This window comes from Fusarium redolens (assembly GCF_020744475.1).
Source record: "Fusarium redolens strain MPI-CAGE-AT-0023 chromosome Unknown BKA55scaffold_1, whole genome shotgun sequence".
Lineage (NCBI taxonomy): Eukaryota > Fungi > Ascomycota > Sordariomycetes > Hypocreales > Nectriaceae > Fusarium > Fusarium redolens.
The window spans coordinates 1,439,924-1,452,272 of record NW_025763664.1 but is presented as its reverse complement, the minus strand read 5'-3'; the positions used below and the strand labels follow the sequence as shown (position 1 = coordinate 1,452,272).

The following is a 12,349-nucleotide window of genomic DNA, read 5'->3' as shown; positions in this document are numbered from 1 at the left end:
GGAATGCATCATTTCCTCCTCCGAGAATAAAGTCAACGCTCACTCACAAAACTCATAATGGACCAGTCAGTAAGTCTAAGCACTGGGATTTGCCTACAGAGGAATCCTACCTAGATTTACAGCCCAGATTAACTGAAATTATGACTTGTAACAGTTGATACCAACTACCCTATACGCAAGAAATTCATGTTTAGAACTCAAGATATCTAGAACTCCAATTAAAAGTTAACACTGCCTGCACTATATTAGTCATATAGGTAGCTTTAAGCCATTGATGTGGCAGTGGATATAGTGTTCGCGAGTTACTCGAAAGCCCATCAGGTTCAAATACGAGAGAATAAGACATCTCGGACATGTCTAGCTGTAGTGACAACGAAGCAAGATCTACATAAACAAAGCTCATTCATCAGCACTAGTCTATTGATGGCCTATTCATTTAGGTGACCTTATACTTGTGTATTGAGTGGCAAAAGGTGTTTGACTTACAATGATATGCCGCTTCAGTATATCGTGCATCAAACAGAGACATGTTGAGGTTGGAAAAGCGTCCCTCCCCCAGAACATCATCCAGAAATAGAGATTTAAAAGTTATGCAACATACAACAATCATCCAAGGTTCAGGGTGGTGTTGAACAAAGTAACGAGTGGTGGCGGTGATGGTGAAGCTGTATCGCTCGCCCCTGGATCCCAGTTACGGACCTCTCAAGCGAACGAGTTGAATGAAGATGGATCAATACTCTAAGAAGGTCTTGCAGACGTATCTTCTGGGACTCTAATCTATAGAGTGGCTTGTAGGGTGTCATTAGTTAGTGACATGGCTACATCTCGACTGGGGACATTTTATTAGATCACTTTTATTTGACATTACGATTGTACGGAATAGAACCCAGAAAATATAATGAAAACCATTTAGTGAGTACTATATTGACCTCTTGAAAGGTATTTGTGTCTAAATAAGCTTACTGGAAGGTAACATCCAGTTTCATCGTGTGAAGCGGTGGTATGCCCTGTAGGTTCAAGATCACCACCGCTCAAGAAACAACCAATATTAGAGTAATTCTATTATTGGAATAAAAAGAGTAATAGAGTGGATCATTCTAACTTGTATGTATGTGTGAAATACCATTGCCACTATTTCAGACATACACACTTCGTCAGAGACTCCCCCAAACACGTCATGAAACACCCACGTCAACAATACTTGAAACTAAAAAGGTAACGTTATCAGAAGAAGGAGCCAAGACGGGCCTTTCCGTGTTTCAAAACATAGGATCGGGGCAATCTCGTGGCAGGCATTGTGTTTGAGGATGGAGTCACGATGTTGGTTGATGGCTTGTGTTTATGAGTAAGTACATATACAATTGAAGGCGGGCTCACGATATGTTGTTACTAGATAAAATCATTAGCTCTTTGATCTAGAGATTGCTGATACATGTGGCTATTGGGCGGATGAATTTTCGAAAGTTTTGGTGTCTAGGCTGGCCTGAGTCTCAATGACTCAATAAATGAGACTCCTTCTAGCTTCGTCAACTCAACCGAGCCTACATAAAATTCGTAGTGATATCATGTATACTGTCTTCCATACATGTGAGGGGCCTGAAAGGATTTTACTTTTAAAACTGCCGATATCCGACCATCATGAAACTTGTTTTGCATGTCTCAGATGTTTCCGGCGTAACTTGCTGAGTTTCCAAACCGAACTAAAACACTACCTGTAGTCTCCACAGCTACAAGTGATGAGTCCAACCTAACGTAAGTATATAGTTGTGAGGTCATGGTCTAAAGACAATTCTTTAGCTGGTGGGTACGAATGTCATTTTGCCCAGTATAGTTTGTTCTAAGTGGATTAGCATGACAGTATGGAGATGGCCAAGAAGCTCTCCACTCGGGATACTATAGCAGGACAAGGTGAACGGAGACTACGGGGATCGATATGGATATTGAGACTCTACGTGAGACGTTTGGGGAGAGTTGCAGATGTTTCTGCACGTCTCATTCAACAATAACCTACGGAGGCAAACTTGCCCACTTGGACAACCCTATCAAGAGAGTAACTAAATCCACAGGCAAAAGGCCGCGTACTGTCAGTTACGGAGGTTGCATGTCACTGAGGCGTGTTGATAACTCAGTCTGACTGCCATTTCCACTTGACTTCATCACGAGAAAGGAGTTGCGAATTTATTGAGGCGAAGGTGAGAGGAGAAATGGAGGCGGGGGAGGGGTTCGTTGTGAAGAGAGGGGCAATGAGGAGATACACAGGGCTCGTGGACGCTATCGACTTGTGGCGCAAGTTAAAAGACGCCAGATGAGGACCCTTTTGAGGGGAATTTGGTTGTGAGACAAGCATGAGCTGACGAGGTCGAAAGTCTAGGATACCTTATCTTGTTCAACAAGTGCTGTTCAGCCGAGACTTGAAGTCGCGTAACCTTGGATCGGTTGACAAATGTGTGGGATTCCGACAAGGGCTCTTGGATTGCATGCCTCACTTGATTGAAATTTGTCTGTTGAGTCTAGAGGTGATCGCCAGGAGACGACGGTTGATGGCGTTTCTGTACCTGATGACGAGGTGCCTGGTGGCGCAGTCTGGATTCCCCTCCTCTTGAACAAGCGTAGGGACGAGGAATGACGAACACATGGTTGTAAAAGGTTAAAGGCATTAAGGTAAATTCTTTGAAGGATTCGTAATGCGTGGTCATGTAGTTATGAGGGCCTTGTGAATGTTCAAGGCTGTGCTGTTGAAATGTAATCACTCTCAAATCTATATGGTAGTCTGTCTATGCGTCAATCTGAGGTTGCATACAAGCCCCGTAAACCACGTTTCCCGCTTTCATCAATAGTCAATTCTTACTATGAGACAAAAAGAATCAGTGATAACATCAAATTGGACTGGCCTAGAGCGAATGATCGACCGCTAGTGTCAAGCGACAAGGGGTTGAGAGCCACGAATTCGAGGTCGGGACCAAGATAAGTAACGCGGGACAATGGGAGACGAGGCAATTAGAGAAGCGAAAGTATCAATTAATCGCGTAGTCAAAAGTTTGATGATGCTTCAAACGAAACTATCCAGGCATCATCGCTACGCCTCAGTGAATAGAGAGTACAGGAACCGAGACAACCCCCCCGCAAACAGAAGTGTTGCTGGTAGATCCGGATGAATGAAACGGGATGATGATGTTATTGATGCTGATGTTCCGGGGGATCAACACGGATGAAACAGTACATGATGCAAAGAGGGGGACAGTTTGTGACAGATCTACACATACAACATGACAGAGAAACAAGGCTGAAAACAACTGTAAGTCAGATTGTTTCTTTGGCTCCATGTACAAGAGAAGGGCCGATAAAAGGTGGTGAGTGTAATTGTCAGTAGATGACTCGAGGAGAGGGAAATCACGACACCAAGAATCACATTATCAGAGTTGCGTGTGCCCAGATTATGTTTATCCTTGTAAAGCTGGCGAGGCTATTGGCGAACCAATAGATGGTTGAACCTTGGGAACTTCATTTCGCTCTGTCTTGGCTGCTCGCTTCCTGACAGAGTAATTAATCGCCCAATTTCGTCTGATCAGAAGCGTCATGAGTTTGATATTACAGTAGGTAATTCTCGAGTCCATGAGGAGACAATTGCATGTGAGTGACATCTCCTCGGGACCGCATTTCTTTCGAGTTCTTCCATATCTTCTCTTCTTTTCTTCTGTAGACAACATTCTGTGCTTCAGACTTGAGCGCATCATCATCTGTCCCTACTCTTCCTATTGGACCAATATCTCCCCTCCATTGAGACAGATACAGTCTGCTGCATCTCCAGTTTCCAAGGATTCGCCCCCCGCAAACGCCCCCAAATCTCACATCTATCTATCTGTGTTGTTATCTGCCGCTACTCTACTGCAGGCTAGCTAGCAAGACATTGAAGTGAATATCTGAGACCCGACCGCTTCGATCTCTCTTTGGCCGCTGGATCCCCCGCATATCACATCTCTTGTATTGCCTTACCGCCTCTCAACAACTTGTAGTCAAATACTACTACGACTACCACTGTAACGGGACATCGGCACTCGATCACATCATCACAGGTTCGCAGACCGCAGACCGACCTTGGCTTGGCGATATCCACGGAACAAGATACCCTGGCCAATCCCTGGTCAGCGTCACAGCCTGTGGACGAAGAGGAAGAGTCTAGCGAAGAGAGGAGTGAAAAGGACTCAACAAGAAAGAACTCTCTCCACTAAACCCCACGTGCCAATGCGCTCGATGAGGCTGAATCTGGCCTAGAACGTCTTGACATTGGTTCAATCACTCTGCTTCGCTGCCACCGAAACCCAGTTTTTCTACCAAGGTTAGAGTGTCTCTGATCGAAGAGCCTACTGTAGGTACAGTACCAGGCTGTAGGTATCTTTCCCATATGCTGTGCTGATCTAGCGCTGAGTGATAGTGATTGTTAGGTAGAGTACAGCGGTATTTGACCGGGTTTTGCCTCCTCCGGCCGCACCGCCATTCTCAAATCGACCTCCACTGCCTCCGCCGCTTTCACCGTCGTAATCTGCCGCCTCTTACACGGCCACAGGCAGAAGAATAAGAAAAGACACAGGCTTTACCGTCTTACCCTCCCTGTTTTCTCTTTCCCCTCATCTTTGACTTTCATTTGTATCATTCCAAATCAAAAACTCAACTCTCCTCTTGGCTTTATCGCCGCATTAAACTCTGGTATTCCTTGGCTTTTTAGGTAATCGACTCCAGGAGTGAGAGTCAGTTGAGTTGAGCTACCGCTACCGCTACCGCCGGGCCCGGACTCCTCCTTTACAGCAGTAACCCCACCCACTACGGAGTACCTACTCTCGGTTCTCCAGGACCTGGGAACACCCCTGATAGTTCTAAGGCCAGGCCTCCCCCGACCCGACCTGTCCGAGTCTTTTCTCTAACTTGCGACATTTCCTTGTTGTTGTCGCTCAGTTCTTCTTATCTTGTTTACTTACTTGCATACGCTGGTCGTTGAGAGCGAAGAGAGTGTATCTTCTGTGAAGGACCTTTGTGTGTGGAGGTGATTTGTCTGTTCCTTGTACAACTGGAAAGAAGAAGTCAAATTCTTTCATGATGCTCTGAGATACGCTGGGCGTGCGACAGACTCCTCACCCTCCGCCTGCGCTGCGCCCGTATCCGTGCAACGGCGACAAGACGCCCAACAACACAAAACCCCTCGTATACCTCTTTGACACCTTTCGAAACCCTTTCGGGTTCTTATTTAACCTTTCTTCTACACTATTGCCTATTTTTTAATGGCAATGGCGCAGACCAGCAGTTCGTTACCGGGTCACCTACACGGTCACGGCTTTGGACATGGTAATCAACACGGCCATGGACATGCTAAAATAACAAAACCTCGCAGTCGACCTGCCGTAAAGCCGATCCTCAAGAAATTACAATCGCATCACTCCCACTCGGAAAAGAATTCTCTCGATTTGGATCGTGGTTGGGATGAGCAGGGTCAATTTGGTTATTCCTCGTATAATGTGGACGGCGACGACTCGTCTTATACGGCAGGTGCCTCAGCACTGCCAACACCTGCCGCCCGCGCCCGCGATGTCAGCTTCTCTATATCGGCCACGGATCTGAGCAATGGAGGTGCTCGCTCAAACAAATATTCGCACGGGCATGCTCGCTCTACCAGTGGCACTTCTCATGCTTCTATCGCGACTTCTGCTAGCGGTGGCAGAAACGGCTCCTTTGTCCATCCTTTTCAACAAACGCCGCGTACCTCAACACCACCTCTCTCCTACGCCAACTCGCTCGCATCCCTCGACAATACCACCGGACCTCGCGATTATTCTCCCACGATAACTGAGAACGAGGACAATATAGACTCTCAAAGCCTTCAAACTTCGACTCGTGCTTATCATTCTGGTTCCCGGCCCCGCCGTCCCTCTCTTGCTAGTCAGCGCACCAGCTCGTTATCAGATGTGAACCAACCGCTGCGCATCACTACCAACGGCCGCGCTGCTCCAGGAATATCTGCGCGAAAGCCCCATAGCATTGTGACTCGCAGCCGATCTGACCTCCACCTGAACACAGGCTCAACCACTGCTCTCGACTCTGCGTCAAGCACCAGCCCACCTTCTGGTTCCTTTGTTTCACCCCAGATGATTGCTGCGTCTACATCTTCCAACGCTATGTCACCACTCCGAAGTTCTCTCGACATGAGCGGTTTCCGTCTCCGCTCACGCAGCGAGGTTGACACTGTCACCCGCCAGGAGAACGTCCGTGAGGCTCGTCGCAAGTTTGAGGAAAAGGAACGAGCCAAGGAGGAGAAGTACGCGCGTGAGCAGATCCGCAGGCAGGAACGTGCAGAGAGTCGTGAAGCCCACCGCTTCAACAAGAATGGTCGCAAGGGTAGCTTTGGAACGTCTCGAATCTCGTGTGATCGTGTGTCCAGTAGTACTGACATTCGACCTTCGATCTCCCGCAAGACTACCGGCACTGGCGTGGGTCTGGGGTTGACCACCGAGAACGAGAAGGTCGACTTTGGTACCCGTAGCTACGACACTGTGCCTACAGGCCAGACGCCTGGCGCTAGAGCTGACGACGTGCACTTTCAATCAACTCACCGAACGAAAACCACCAAGCGAAAAACCACCAGTACTTGGACCGCTTTTGTTCTGTGGTTGAGAACGCGACTGCTCAAGCTTGGTCGAAGATAGGAGAATTTTACCAGCGAGACCAAGACCAAACTCAAAACCAAATTCTCTGGCCGAAAGAAGGGATTCGTTGTCAGAACTCCCTATCAGCAATACCAGCCGCAACAGCAGACGAGCGCCTTTGACGCATACTGCTCATCACCATATACCCCTCGCCGATGAATCTACGAATGCTTTTCTCGGCAGATACTCGGCGAGCACAAATTTACAGCTAGCCATATCCTTCACTACGATATCTTGAATTTCACCTACGGGAAGCAGTATATCCCTCACTTCCCACCCGCCCACGTATAACGCACACGCACTCACGGCCTTTGGAGCAATGTGGCATGGAAACGAGCGAGTTTTCACGACCAGGAGGAACGTTATCTTTTGACATTTTATAGGCAAGGAGTTGGGGTTTACCGCTTTGTTTTTTTCTTCTTTTACTTCTACGATTGGCATGCATGGTTGCATCAACGGATTCAAGCTACGCGGGATGAATTCAGGAACTTTGTTCTTTGATTTGGGACGATTTGTTGCATTGTTTCTTGTTTTTTCGAGTATCATTCCCAGTTCGGCCTGCACGGCTGTGGCATATCGGATGGAACGGCTCAGGCGCTTCTACGATAGAACCGGATCAAAACATGAACAGACATGACCTGCGATTTGCCTCACTCACGTTAACGTTACGTTTCCTCCCTCTCTTGGCATACCTCCTGTGAAGTAGCACAGCCCCCAATTTCAGTGGCTCAAGTGTCGGGCCAAGAAAAAAGACGAATCCATCGTACGTGTGTATCAGAGTGGCTCAGCTTTGCCTCCTCTGGTTCCCTTTCACATGACATTAATCAATTGCACATGACGTTCGTTTGCGGCCTTTGACAGAGAGTGGGTCGGCTTAACGGAGATCCTAAGTGTGGGGAAGATTAGTTAGACAAGGGTCTTGAAGGCATGGATCTCATGACCTCTTTTTGATGGTTCAGCGCTAAATGATTCCTATAGTCTTATCTATGGAGACATTAATCTGGGGTTATGAGACAGAGCGTTATTGCTGAAGATGAATGCAGATATGTGTCTCACTAAGGAATGAGGAGAAATGGGCCTTGTGGGTATCACGATGCAATTTGTCTGTAGTAGTTTGGTGATGAGTTTATAGCCAAACATACGGAATACAATTCGTAAAGGCATAGATGGCAAAGCTATCATAGAGCATAGCAGTAGACACTTCTCCAGCAACGAATCACTACAGCTTTGGCCTGGCAATATCAACTGGCGTCCACCAAGGGTAGATCTTGGGCGCATTCTTGTCCATAGTCCCTGTGAAATCTGGCTTCCTCTTCTCCAAGAAGCTCTTCATTCCCTCTTTCGCATCCTTACCCGTGAACAAGTCCCAGAATATCTTGCTCTCAAGTAAATGCGCCTCCTCGGGCGACGATGCTCCCCTGTAGATCATGTCCTTCATCACCCGCGCAGAAACACCACTTACATTGGCCGCTATCTCATCCGCGATCTTGAGCGCTGTGGGAAGAACCTCTTCAGGTGCGACAATCTCGCTGAAGAGGCCGTCAAAGAGCTTGTGAGTGGCGGGGTAGACACCACCAGTGGTGGTGAGATGAAGAGCACGGCTGGTTCCTATGAGACGCGGGAGAAAGAAACTGCTGCATGCCTCCATGCTGAAACCACGGCGACCAAACACAAAGCCAATCTGGGCGTCGCGACTCACAACGCGGATGTTGGCGCCGAGAGTCATTGTGATACCCACGCCAACAGCGGAGCCATTGATAGCGACGATAACAGGCTTGTTGCAGCGATACATAGGTAAAGTGACAATACCACCCGAGTCGCGATGATCAGCAGCGTCTTTACCCAGCGCATGCTCCTCATTAAAGTCCATACCCGCGCAGTACATGCGGTTCTTTGGATCCGACGAAGTGAGAACTATAGCGCGAACGCGAGGATCAACGGAGAGTGTGTTGAGCGCATGGGAGAGCGAAGCCGCCATTGTGTCGGTGAATGCATTGCGGGCTTCAGGACGGTGAAGCTTGATGACTATGACATGTGTGACTTCTTTGGAGGAGGGGGGATGATGGAAGAGTTGTAGCGTTGGGAGGTTGAGGGTTGCGTAGCTGTCGGGGAGTGCAGGCGATGCCATGGCGATTATTGGTATTGTGAGTAATTGATGTAGGATGAATGAGTGAAGGTGAGGTCAAGACGATGTTGGTTTAGAGTGCAACGGATTGATTGGGCTTCTGTAGTTGAGCCGCGGAACGATGACAACGTCTCTTGACTTACAAGATCGAACCGAGGTGTAAGTCAAATGAGGCCGGAGGCGCTAAGTGAGTCTTGCTTAATTATCTCCGGTATTTGTATGATATTCTCGGTTTCTCAAGTGAGAAGAGAGAGTAGTAGATGGTGCAAATGAATGAAAAATGAGGATGGTGTGAGAGCATGTGAATGACAACTATCACATGAAAGGATATTGGTCCAAGTTCAAGCTAGAGATCGTCCGTGTCATCATCAAGCGGCTTGGATTCCGCATACTGCTGTGTTGATGAGAACCAAAAGCAGCATTTGTTCTGAACCTTTCTACATAAGACATTAACATGATTATTTTAAAATATCCATATTACTTATGTCCTCAGCTCTTCTTATTGATCTCGAGTCTCTGGGTGCTTATTTCAAAACCAAGATCGCTGCGATTTGGCATACCTCGGACAACGCATAAAGTGCTTCAAGGTTGTCTTTGAGTGATGTATCCTGTTGTTGTTCTTGCTTATTCTTATATATGCAATGAGATCTTGTGCATGTTTTGTTATAAGACATAAATGTTATTACTTGTTGCAAGTTCATCAACAAGCAATCATCACTTGTACAGTCTACATTACAGTGTTTTACACTCCCCATACTGTACGAGAATGACTAATCCCTGGTTGACCAGCCAGAAAACTCCGGAAGCCCAGATTAACCATCAATGCAAAAGTCTCTCCACAAGCTCTAAGTTTTAGTTGAGCCTTTCTGACCAAAGACGCAGACACAAGAGACTATGCTGTCTCGAGTATTGAGTCATGGTCTATCAATGGGAACCACACAAAGATGTGTGCTACCAGCTTTATATCAATGAGCGTCGGTCCCTCGAGGATATCATGGTGCACATGAAGAATGTTTACCAGTTCACGCCGAGGTAAGTGCTCAGTGTAAGTGACCGCTCTCTTCGACTTACACGACCTATTTCAGCAAGCGCGCTTTTCAAGTTCAGTTTAGTCGATGGAAGTTTCCTACAAAACAAAGACTAAAACATAAGGATGACCGACTTGTGAAGCGCATCCATGAGCTATGGAAGAGAAATGTCCCGCAAGGTGAAATGCTACGAATCCTTACTGATGAGGATGGCTTTGACATCAATTCCCGTGAACTCATGAGAGTGCGTGCCCGCAATCGATGGCTCCTTAGAGTTCGAAATGGTGACCGAGCAAGATCTGGTGATGCTGAGCCTGATGATGAGAATCTTGAGAACGATGCCTCACTAGACGATGGAGACGTGACCACTCCACTCCCTGACCAAGAACCCAGAGATCTTGACCAGCCAACATCATATGCTCCTGAAAACTCGATGCAAGAAGATCCCACCTCTGCCACAACAACGTCCAAACCACGCAAGATTAGCAAGAGACAAAGCCGAAGAAACCGTCAACATCTCACTGAATCAGAACACATTGTCCGTTTCCCATCTGAAATGACCTTGAACGATTCCAAAGAAGCCCTCAGTCTTGGTGCGACCATTTATGCAGAGACTCGCGAGTGTTTTGCTCGAATCTGTCAAGAAGAGTCCATTGTCAAGAAAACCCAAGCTGGACCAGGAAGATGGGACTATGTCAAGAACCGCCTGGTTCACGAGCGCCCGCACTTACAACAGGCGCTATGGCTTTCCAAAGAGGACCTTGAGAGGAAGCAGCTTGCCTTGGACGTTATTTGCACCGATGTGACCAAGCGCCTACGGAACCAGGATGCCAGAATGACCCTCGTCGATGCAAAGAACGAGCTGGGCCTCAACCCAGAAGAGTCTCATGAGATTCGCGCTGCTTTGCATGAAGTGCTGTGCGATGCAAAATTTACATGTAAATCTGATGGGACACCGGAGCAATGGGAAGAGCTGAAGAAGCGATGGCTCGAGAAGTCAGAACGTATGAGGGCAATTCCCCTTCATGGAAATGATGAATCATCTCGTCGAAAAATCAAGGCAGTCGAGATCGTCGCTCGAGATGTGATCAAGAGAAGACGCGATGAGAAGAGATCCAAGACAGTCAAGAGTGGCGAGACTCCTAAGCAGAAAGAGACACCAAAGCGCAAGTCTCAGAACGATAAACCACAGAGTACTGTTCAGGATTCACAAATCACTGAGGCTCAACCAAGCATATATCAACAACAAGCACAAAGAGCGATAGAAGACACATCCGCCTTCACCATGTCAGAAAGGGGAGCCCCAGGGTCCAGTTCACCTACGGATCCGATGATGGACCAGCCCATGGACAGCAATGGGTATGAGCATGTGCATGAGCCAGTCACCTCACGTATGGCCTATACAACAACCGGACAGTCACCAGCACCACAACGGCCAGGACAGGTACAATTACCGGCTCTAGGCATGCCGGCTTCTCAGGGTGTCCTACCCCAGCCCCATAGAATGCTGGGCTCGTCCGCCACCAACACCGTCCCCATGGATACTCAGTACAGCTCATCAATGTACTTGGGGAATCAACCACAGGCAAACTATATGCAGCAGCAATACGTGCAGCACCAATTCTCAGCGTCGACACCAAGTACAATGTTCTCGCCTGTGCCTTCAGTGCCTGCAGTGCCGACTTCTTTCGCAGTTTTCATGCGATTGCACCCTTCGTCGACATATCCAGCCAATACCAGCCTGTGGATCTCTACAATGTCATCGCAATCAATCCAGGAGTTACGACAGGTCGCGGTAACTAAGTTTCCCGGGGCGATGTGTGTTCGTATCGAGGGTATCATTAAGGACCCCAAGGGCAACGAGTTACCTCTTCAGATACAAGGAGATGATGAGTTAGCGGCCTACTTTGACCACATGCAGAGTGGAACGCCGACTTTTTCTGTTCAACTTGTCCAACACGGCAACATATGATCACTTGGTGCACCTTGAATGCGAAGAGCTACCGTGGTAGGCATGATGATAACGATAACAAGAGAACGGGCGTACGGAGTTTCGGGATAATATACAGCATATGATTGGACAATTTTGACAGTTGTCTAGGCGTCGGGATGGAAGCACAGAGAGCGCGGACTTGGTCTCCGCGATATATTTTGGGGAATGCGGCTGAGACGTTCATTCATGACGGTGACCAATCTCCGAAGATCTGACGTCTCGGCTAAGGTATTTAGCATTATATGGATATGTAAAACCATTCACTGCTTCAAAACATACAATACAGGATAGAGACTTGATTCAAGGTTCATTGTAACAGGATTGGTAATACGTGATAGTGAAATTGGCCGAGGCCGGCGGTGACGTGCTTTGATGTGATAATTGCTCTTCAACCTGTCCCCTCTATAGTCAATATTGATCCTTGAAATCATATTGAGCATCCACTTTGGTCAGGTTTTAGCCATCAAGAGGTCCTATCTTACAAGATTGGGTGAGAAGCTCCGGGTCCGGC

The 12,349-nt window shown here is 47.6% G+C and overlaps 3 protein-coding genes across 3 annotated transcripts; 2 read left to right on the top strand and 1 right to left on the bottom strand.

The window, feature by feature from the left end:
• Nucleotides 1-5,273: 5,273 nt before the first annotated feature.
• Nucleotides 5,274-6,692, top strand: BKA55DRAFT_532102 (uncharacterized protein; the record flags this gene model as incomplete). The annotated part of the gene is made up of 1 exon (XM_046189297.1): nucleotides 5,274-6,692. The coding sequence occupies one exon, from the start codon at nucleotides 5,274-5,276 to the stop codon at nucleotides 6,690-6,692; it is 1,419 nt and encodes a 472-aa protein (XP_046056215.1).
• A 1,219-nt stretch (nucleotides 6,693-7,911) lies between these two features.
• BKA55DRAFT_588156 (ClpP/crotonase-like domain-containing protein) lies at nucleotides 7,912-8,820 on the bottom strand (the record flags this gene model as incomplete). The annotated part of the gene is made up of 1 exon (XM_046194757.1): nucleotides 7,912-8,820. The coding sequence occupies one exon, from the start codon at nucleotides 8,818-8,820 to the stop codon at nucleotides 7,912-7,914; it is 909 nt and encodes a 302-aa protein (XP_046056214.1).
• A 913-nt stretch (nucleotides 8,821-9,733) lies between these two features.
• On the top strand, nucleotides 9,734-11,817 carry BKA55DRAFT_498469 (uncharacterized protein; the record flags this gene model as incomplete). Its single annotated transcript, XM_046186552.1, has 2 exons — nucleotides 9,734-9,849; nucleotides 9,903-11,817. The coding sequence occupies 2 exons, from the start codon at nucleotides 9,734-9,736 to the stop codon at nucleotides 11,815-11,817; spliced, it is 2,031 nt and encodes a 676-aa protein (XP_046056213.1).
• Nucleotides 11,818-12,349: the final 532 nt, after the last annotated feature.